Raw genomic sequence first — 10,278 nt, 5'->3', positions numbered from 1 at the left:
GGTCGGAGGCCGGCCTTGAGGGCATGTAGGTGGACAGCAGGGTCCAGATCGGGTATTTCCATTGTTGCTTCTGCAAATCTGGTCAGATAGTCTTTCAGGCTTTCATGGGGACCTTGACGGATGGTGCCGAGATAATCGGATCTGTGTACGTATATCCGTGCTGCAGCGAAGTAGTCTATGAAGGACTTCGCTAGTTCTTCAAAGGAAGAGATCGAACCTGCAGGTAATTTTGAAAACCAAAGTAACGCAGCGCCGTCGAGGTAGAAGCTCTAAGCTCTACAAAGAACAGGTTCATTGTTAGGGCCATTGAAAAACATCATAGATTGAAATTTCTTAATATGAGCCCGGGGGTCACCAATCCCCTTATATGGCTCAAGCGAAGAAGGTAGCGTGAAATTCTTTGGCATCTGGTAGTTGGTGATTTTCTCCGAGAAAGGGTTGTCCAAGGTAAGCTTCTCTTTTGGTGGGTTGACACTTAGTAGGTCTGTACTGCCTTTGGTTGGGCCCTTTTCATCATGCTTACTGGCGTTATTCTGGGTGGACAACTCAGCAAGCCGTTTGACTTCTGCTTGTAGTTCGGCCTGAGTGAGCTGGTGAACTCCGTTGTCGGCCATGTTAAAAGGTTGGAGAAACCTGTGTAAAAGAGAAAAAATAAAGTGCAATATATAAGGAATAGTGGGGTTAGATTAACTGCTTCGGCCCCACGGTGGGAGCCAAATGTTCCGTTCAGGTCTAGCCGAGGTATATCTCTCCCAGCGAGGCTGCTAATCTATTGGTGGAGCTATACATCGTCTGGAAGGTAGCCTTCAGCAATAACCTCGGCACGATGAAACACGGCGGCGGGAACACCTGCAAAAAACACTCCGACGCTCAAGTAAGTATGTGAACTGTAAGAGATGAAAGTAATGAATTAGAGTGAGTTTTATGACCTGTGTTTTAAGGGTTGCTTGGCTTGTTTTATAGATGAGTGGGGGGATCATTCTTCCTTGCGTTTGTTCCGATATCTAAGGTGAGTGCCGTTGTTAGTAACGGACTGGAGATGATATTAGTCACGTGTGTAATTTGTGTTTGAGTTCCGTTTTAGGTTTTGATATGAGTTCCGAAATATTTGGTCGGTTAGGATGAAAGGATAGTTGCCGAGTTCTTAGGGGTACACGTCAGTACCTATATTCTCAACCTCGAACTTGGCTTTATTGACGGAGCCAGGTGGCCGCACTTTCCCGCGCTTTCCCGAAGAGAAATCGATCACCGCCGGTAGACCCGAAGAAGAAATCGGCTTCGGAGACATCGCCATAGTAACCGACGACCCGTCTGCTGCGTACTTCCTGGGTCGACCCCTCTTCTTCTTCTCCGACACTGCTGCAACCGCCGACTGCAGCGGAGCACCCACCTGCGTTCCCGACATGGCCATGGCGGATCCACCAGCCGGAGCTGGATTGTCGTTCCTGGGAGCAGCATGGTAGTCCGACGGACCATCGGATCCCACCACCGTAACCCCACCACTGCTAACCACGTCTCTACCCTCCATGGTTAAACCTTTATAAGCTCATGCATAAGCTTAAAAAAAAGTTTTCCGTTTTTTTGTTTTGTATTTTTTTGTTTTTTCAACAAAGAAGAAAATTTGAGGCTAGAAGAAAATCTAATAGAAAGCTTTGAAATTTGTCGTTGAAACAGAAGGGTGAAGAAGAAAGTCTTTAACTCCGGGCCATTAGCATAAAATCTGTCATTAAAAATAATCAGCAGGTTTAGATTAAGAGAAAACAAGTAGGGGAAAGAAATAAAGTAAGTAAAACTCTCTCATTTAAATTTTTCAAAAGAAAAAAAATAAATAATAATCAGTTTTATGGGAAAATAAATTGAATTTTATTTTTAACTGTGGATCTTTGAATATTTTGAGTTTTACAAAGAAATGAATGAAAATGATTTAATAGTCAAATTCGTCTATGAAATATCATTTATTCTTTAAATTAGTCTTCAAATAATCTTTTTTAGTCATATTAGTCCTTGAAAAATAAAATATAAGTCAAAGTAGTCCTTGTATTAGTTAGATGATAACATATCACGTTAAGTGTCACGTTGCATGATGACGTGGTAGGTTAATGCCACATGACACAAGATGATTGGTGTCAGATCAATGACACCTCGCCACATGTCACTTGACATGTAAAAAAGTTTTTTATAATCAAAATAGTTCTTGAAAGTTCAGGCATAAGTCATTTTTATCCCTAAAATTTTAAAAGGTTTAATTACTCTGCAGGTCCCTACAGTTTCACCGAATTTTTAATTAAGTCCCTATACTTTTTTTCTTTTCAATTGGGTCCCTATACATTTTTTTTTTCAATTTAGTCCCCGTTAACGTTAAACGTCAAAAAAATGTTAGTGAATTGTGAAATTACTTGTATACCCTTAGGGACCCAATTGAAAAGAAAAAAATATATAGGGACCTAATTGAAAATTTGATAAAACTATAAATATTCAATGAAAGATATTCCTATAATCCTATTCAATGATTCTAAGACATTAAAGATATTCCTATAATCCCTTTTATTTTGTCACTATTATTCTTTTGCGTATTTATATACAAATTGTACCAAAAATATCTTCTTCTTTTTTACTTTCAAAATACCTTATCTTAAGAACATACAAAAAAAATGGATAAAATGAAACAGAAATAGTAGTAATAAATATATATAAAATTCAATTTCCACCATTCAAGTAATCATTATGATTATGTAATATTTTACATTTGTATGGATTCATGGAATATAGTTTGTATCTTTATCCTATCATGGTACACCATAGAAAACCACAAGGCTATGTAATTTGTGTTATTGAAATTTGAAATCTAAAAACGAAAACCATAGAAAACGTTTCAGTGTAATACAAATAATCTAAAAATCAGTTCTTGTGTTGCAACCTCCCACTCTCTGAACCAACATAGGGATCAACAATAACATTAATAACGGCTGATTCTTCTGCAACTCATCAAAAGGCTGGCTCATGGTATAGGTAACAGTTCTAACATGATTCGCATCGGATGAGTTTTTTAACGGCAGACAGCATACCGGGCAAGTGGATTGTTTTCTCAGCCATATGTCAATGCAAGAAAGATGAAATGTGTGATCGCATTTTGGCATGATGAGTAACACTTCTCTTTCTCTGTAATCTGCCAAACATATGACACACATGTAGAAGTAATGCGAATTAGATATCCATTTATTGACTCTTTGGTTGAGCTTATTTCGAATCCATGAAGTGCTTTTCTTAAAAAACGATGTTAAGACAATTACAGTATCTAGAAAACACTAGAAGTTACAATACGAGGTTAATATAATATTAATATGATTAACTATAATATAAAAAAATAGTATAACAAAAAAATTAATGGAAGAACTAACATGACTAATTTAAAATCTTTAAAAAAATAAATTTAATTAAAAAAATCTTTCAAAAACTAATTTGAAAAATGAATGATGGACTAATTTGACTATTTATTCGAAATGGAACTATTCAATCTTTCCTTCAATTTCATTCTGTTGTAACAGTCTCGTTGGTTCATTTGATAGATGAATAGAAAAGAACAAAAACATTGGAAACATTATATTGATCTTAGCTTCTTTTACCAATCCATATATATGTACGTGTCTATTATACGTTTCAACTTTCAAGCTTCAACCTTTTCAGATTGCATAATTCGCTTGATTTTGACACCATGAGATTTGCCTTTTGTTCCGAGGGTTACCTGAAACTGTAGGTCGATCTCAGTCGAGATGTCAGAGATGACGTGTCCGGCTGGGGGTAGCGGCCGGAGCTGTCGTGTCGGACTTGTTGGACTGGCTGCACTGCTGATCCTTTGTCACCGGAGGGTGGGGGTACCTGCAAGAGACTCCGATGCTTAAGTTAGCATGGGTATTAAACAGGTTTTTAGTAGAATCAGAGTATGAGTTATACCTGGGTGCTCCAGTGTATTTATAATAGTGTGGGATGACCTTCTTAGATAGATAAGTTAGTTATCTTATCTTATCTTATCTTTTGGTGATGTCAGCTTATCTTCAATGGAACCGCCCTTATCTCTATAGGCTTGGGCTGCCTTTGGATCTGGGTCGTATTCCTTGAGTTGGGCCCTTTTTTGGGCTTTCCTGTCGATTTGGCCGACTTCTTTTAGGAAGAGGTCGGATAGTCTGACCTGAAGAGGTCGGTCGCTTTGTCGCCAATCATCCCGGGTCGGATAGCTCGACCCAGGGTATGAACACCTTTCATTATCATGCCACTACTACCCTCCTATATATCTCCCTTCCTCTTTTACACATACATATACGCATATAAGAGATAACGATAAAACATACATTGACCAAATGGTCACACATTCTTCTGCTTCATTTACCTTTATGGGTTTCATTTTCCAACTCATGTCCTTTATATAATAATAATATGTCTAAAATAAATTGATGTACTCGTAACCCGTTACACTCTAACCGAGCTATAACTCGGCCAAACGTATGTTATAGTTCGGCTGGTATAATTCTTACGTTACATCTAAACAGCTGATATCGCTTTATTATCTGTTATTAACACAATTAAAACTGATAACGATAACAATAGTTATTTTACCTATTGATGTGTCCTCTACAAAATCAGCAACAGGATTAACATCAGAACCGACCACATAAGATGGAGACAATCTCGTAATTTCGGCTCAGCATTCATAACAAGTCAAATACTTTCCGTTAACAATGTTACAAACAGCATTCACAATCCAGCCAAAAAGATCGGAACAAGCAACAAACTAAACACTACACTCATCTATATAAACACACCAAATACCTCAGTAGGGTCAGGTGACAAACACACTTTCATTTTCTTATTGGTATTAATTTATCAATATTCTCTTTTGACTTGAGCATTGGAGTGCTTTATGCAAGTGCTCTCGCTGCCGTGTTTTGCATTGCCGAGGTCTACCACCACTCTCCTCGAACGACGTATAGCTCCTCCCAAAACCGAGCAGTCGGAGAAGGAGCCATATACCTCGGTCAAGTTGGAATGGAACATTTGGCGCCCAACATGGGGCCCGGAACTTTATCTAACCCCACTATTTTCTTTCTCTAGCTCTTTATTCTCTTCTTTGACAGGATCTCCAATCCTCCGACATGGCTGACAACGGGGTTCATCAACCCACACAAGGAGAGCTCTTAGCTCAAATTGCCAAACTTCGGGTGAAGGTCCGAAGGATAGCTGAACTGTCCATCCGCAACAATGCTGAAAAACATGAAAGAGGCTCCAAAGGCTCAGCTCAAGGCAACACTGATCCATTGTGTCTCAATCCACCGAAGGAGAAGCTGACCTTGGATAACCCATTCTCCGAAGAGATCACCAACTTCCAAATGCCCAAAAATTTCGTGCTACCCACTTCCCTTGAGCCATATAAGGGGATTGGTGACCCCCGTGCTCATGTTAAAAATTCCAGTCTATGATATTTTTAAACGGTGCTAACAATGAACATATACTCTGCTGAGCTTTTCCTACTTATCTTGATGGTGCTGCACTACTTTGGTTTTCTAAACTATCTGCAGGTTCGATCTCTTCGTTTGAAGAACTGGCGAAGTCCTTCATTGACTACTTCATAGTTTCAAGGATATACGTACACGGATCGGATTACCTTGGTACCATCCGACAAGGACAACATGAAAGCTTGAAGGAATACATGACTCGATTTGCTAAAGCAACCATGGAAATACCAGATCTAGACCCAGCAGTCCACCTGCACGCCCTTAAGGCCGGCCTCCGACCCGGTAAGTTCCAGGAGATAATCGCGGTGACCAAACCGAAGACACTGGAGGAATTCTGAGAAAGAGCAGCTGGACAAATGGAGATTGAAGAGCTTCGTGAGGCAGAGAGAACAGAAAGAAAACAACCTAGGAAAGAAGAAGATAAGACTATAAGATCGCCAAATAATAAGGAACCGAGAAAGCCATTCAAGCTCACCCTAAAATTCGACAATTATACCAGATTCAACACAAAGAGAGAAAAAATGATCAAAGAGATTCTCAACGCCAAAATTATAAAACCTCCAGCTCGAGCAGGAAGTTACAAGGATCAACGATTTGTAGACAGAAGTAAACACTGTGCTTTCCATCAAAAATATGGGCACACGACGGATGAATGTGTAATCGCCAAAGACTTGTTAGAAAGGTTGGCTCGGCAAGGCCTCTTGGACAAATATGTCGAGGGAAGAAAAAATAAGGAAAACATTTGAGACCGAGAAAAGCGCCAACAAACCTCGGGAAGCAAGGACGACAATAAATGGTCCAACCCTAGTCTACCAAAGGGGATCATAAACTATATATCCGGAGGATTCACCGGAGGGGGCACGACAAACTTGGCGCGCAAACGAAGTTATCGAGCGATGCTGGCCATCGAAGGAACAGCACCACAAAGCAACAAGAATACAAATGATCTTGAAATCACTTTCAGCCAGGCTGACGTATCTTCGACCATCCCAAACTTAGACAATCCAGTAGTGATCTCCATCCAAACAGGCGAACTATTGGTAAGAAAAGTTCTTTTGGACCCAGGTAGTAGTGCAGACGTTCTTTTCTATTCTACTTTTCGAAAAAGAAAATTATCTGAAAAAGCCATGCAACCCTCATCCGAAGAATTGGTAGGATTCTCAGGAGAAAGGGTCCCAATTAAAGGTTATATATGGCTAAAAACGACACTGGGGGACACCCCATTATCACGGACCATTGATATCCAATATCTTATAGTCGACTGCCCAAGTCCTTACAATATTATTCTCGGAAGACTTGCTCTGAACATGTTCACAGCAATAGTATCGACCTTACATTTATGTGTTAAGTTTCAGGCACAGGACGGCAAGATAGCAACACTCCATTCAAACCGCCAACAAGCTCGGCAATGCTACAATGCAAGCCTAAAAAGATCTGACACGAGACAAAAATATCAACAAGAGGTCAAGGCAATCCATAACACGAATGAAGTATTGTCCCTAGAGAACTTGACCCTCGAGAGGACACCCAAGAAAGACCCCAGCCAGGGGATGAGCTCCAGAAAGTCCCCTTGACATCAAAACCGGAGCAATTCACCTACATCGGCCAAGCACTTCAAGGACAAGAACAATTGGAGCTTATAAAAGTACTACAGGATAATGCCGATCTATTTGCCTGGACCCCAGCAGATATGCCAGGAATAGACCCAAACTTCATTTGCCACAAGCTCGCCATTGACAGAACGGTCCGACCTATAACTCAAAAGAAAAGGAACTTTGGGGTGGAAAAGGCAAAGGCAGCTCTAGAAGAAACCAAGAAGCTACTCGATGCCAACTTCATCAAAGAAATCCGCTTCACCACGTGGCTCTCGAACGTGGTAATGGTAAGGAAAAATTCAGGTAAATGGCGCATGTGCGTCGAATTTACAAATCTCAACAAGGCATGCCGAAAAGACGCCTACCCACTGCCGTGTATTGACAAACTCATAGATAATGCGTCAGGTTTTAAAAGCTTAAGCTTCATTGATGTATATTCTGGTTACAACCAGATCCTTATGCATCCATAGGACCAGAGCAAAACAACTTTCATAACGGAACATGAGAATTTTTGTTATAAAGTAATGCCATTTGGTCTAAAGAATGCAGGTGCAACATATCAGCGACTAATGGACAAGGTGTTCCACCAACAGATAGGTCGAAATATGGAAATCTACGTGGACGATATGGTCGCCAAGACTACACCAGAAAGATCATATTGCGACAACCTCAAAGAAATATTCAATCAGATCCGGGCATATAATATGAGACTCAACCCAGAGAAATGTGCTTTCGGGGTACAAGAAGGCAAGTTCCTCGGTTTCATGTTGACTTCGCGGGGAATCGAAGCAAACCCTGAGAAGTGTGAGGCGATACTTAACATGGCAAGTCCGAAAACAATAAAGCAAGTGTAACAACTGGCAGGAAGAGTGGCCGCCTTGTCACGATTTTTGCCAGCAGTATCAAACCGATCATATCACTTTTTCTAGACAATATCAAAAAGTAAAAAATTCGAGTGGACAAAGGAATGCGAGACAGCATTCGCCGAACTTAAAGCCATCTTATCATCGCCACCAGTATTACAAAGCTCGGAAGTCGGTAAACCTTTATATTTATATTTATCTGTTTTCAATTATTCTATAAGCTCGGTTCTTGTCACTGAGACAGGAAAAACACAAAAGCCAGTATACTTCATTAGCAGAGTCATGCAGCCAACAGAAAGAAGATATCCCAGAATAGAACAATTGGCCTTAACACTAGTAACAGCAGCAAGGAGACTCAGACACTACTTCCAAAGCCACACAATAATTGTAAGACGAACCAACCACTAAGTCAAATATTAACAAAGCCAGAACTGGCAGGACGATTGACCAAGTGATCTATCGAGCTCTCTGAGTTTGATATTCAGTTTCAATCAAGGCCGGCCCTGAAGTCACAGATCCTAGTAGACTTCGTTTCCGAGCTCACACCTGACGAGCACCACAACGAGCAGACTTAGGAGTTACAGGTAGACGGTGTATCAAATCGAGAAGGAAGCGGAGCCGGGATAGTATTAAAGGAGGGAGACATAGTAATGGCCGAGCAATCCCTTGAATTTTACTTCTCAGCAAGTAATAATCAGGCCGAATACGAGGCCCTCATAGCAGGACTTAAGCTCACCCTCGACTTCCAAGTACAGAACCTAATAGTACACTGTGATTCCCTCTTAGTGGTTCAACAAATCAAAGGAGAATTCCAAGTAAAAGATCCTTTGTTAGAGCGGTACTGGCTCATAGCAAAGGATCTTATTTCAAAATTTGATAAATTTATCATATCACATGTGCATAGAGAGAAGAACATTAGAGTGGACATATTATCTAAACTCACTACTACTAGAGCAAGCACACACACATCAGCACTATCACGACTTACACTAGAAAAACCTAGCATCGAATTACTATGCATAAGGAAAATTAATCACCTCGACGACTGGAGAGTACCTTTTCTTGAATATATTAATACAGGAGTCATACCCAGAAACGAGACTAATCCTCAAAACTTTAAACGAAAAGCAAGTTTTTTCACAACTGTAGCAGGAGAACTCTACAAACACGGCTTTTCACACCCATTACTGAAATGCCTCAGCAAGGACGAAGCAAATGATGCCATGAACGAAGTCTACGAAGATGTGTGCGGAAACCACATAGGAGGACGAGCTCTGGCAGCAAAAATCATCCGAACAGGATATTACTGGCCAACGATGAAGAGAGATTATATAGCAAAGGTCAAAACATGTGACAATTGCCAAAAGCACGCCGCCATCTCAATGAGGCCCGCCGAGGTAATGCACAACATGGAGGTAAGCTGACCTTTCTACAAATGGGGGCTGGATATCCTCGGCCCATTCCCCATAGCACCAGGACAGGTAAAATTTCTTTTGGTATCAATCGATTATTTCTCAAAAATGGATAAAAGCACAACCACTAGCAAGAATAACTGCCGAAAAGGTACGATCTTTTATATGGAAAAATATCATATGCCGATTTGGAATACCTAAGGAGATCATATCAGATAATGGTATGCAATTTACAGATAACAGACTTGCATCATTCTTGAAAAATTTTAACATACAGAATCATTTTAACTCGATCGAGCACCCACAAACAAACGGGCAGGCCAAAGCTGCTAACCGAGTAATATTGTAGGCAATGAGAAAAAAGCTTAGTGATGCAAAAGGTGTATGGGCAGAACTGATCCCAGAAATACTATGGAGCTATAACACGACAATTCAATCTACTACAGGCGAGACGCCATTCAAGCTAGTCTACGGAACAGAGGTACTGATTCCGATCGAAGTCGGCATCCCTACCTTAAGAGCCGTGCTATACAATCAAAATCACAATATCGATACAAGGAAAGCCAAGCTAGATCTTGCCGAAGAAGACAGGGACATCGCCGCTATCAAACAAAGAGCAATGAAACAACTAGCGGAGAGAAGACACAACAAAAAAGTAGTGCCGAGGACATTCAACGAGGGCGACCTAGTCCTCAAAAGAACATAGGAAGCAAGACGACATCCAACACACGGCAAACTCGCTGCAAATTGGGAAAGACCATTTTGGATCGCGAAAGTACTCGGAATAGGGGCCTACCAACTCCAAACACTACAAGGTGACCCATTATCAGGGAATTGGAATATTTCTTCATTAAAGTTGTATAGATCATAAATTGTACAAATTCGCGGATGAAGGTACTCT

The 10,278-nt window shown here is 40.6% G+C and overlaps 1 protein-coding gene across 1 annotated transcript; it reads right to left on the bottom strand.

Annotated features, from left to right (window-relative positions):
- Window positions 782-1,528, bottom strand: LOC107640202 (AT-hook motif nuclear-localized protein 1-like). The gene is made up of 2 exons (XM_021123622.1): window positions 1,165-1,528; window positions 782-849 (listed from the first exon to the last, which is right to left on the bottom strand). Exons 1-2 carry the CDS (start codon window positions 1,526-1,528, stop codon window positions 782-784), a joined length of 432 nt encoding a protein of 143 aa, XP_020979281.1.

Source organism: Arachis ipaensis, chromosome B05 (assembly GCF_000816755.2).
Source record: "Arachis ipaensis cultivar K30076 chromosome B05, Araip1.1, whole genome shotgun sequence".
Classification (NCBI taxonomy): Eukaryota; Viridiplantae; Streptophyta; class Magnoliopsida; order Fabales; family Fabaceae; genus Arachis; species Arachis ipaensis.
The sequence above is the reverse complement of the archived record's forward strand: the minus strand, read 5'-3'. Positions and strand labels throughout refer to the sequence as shown.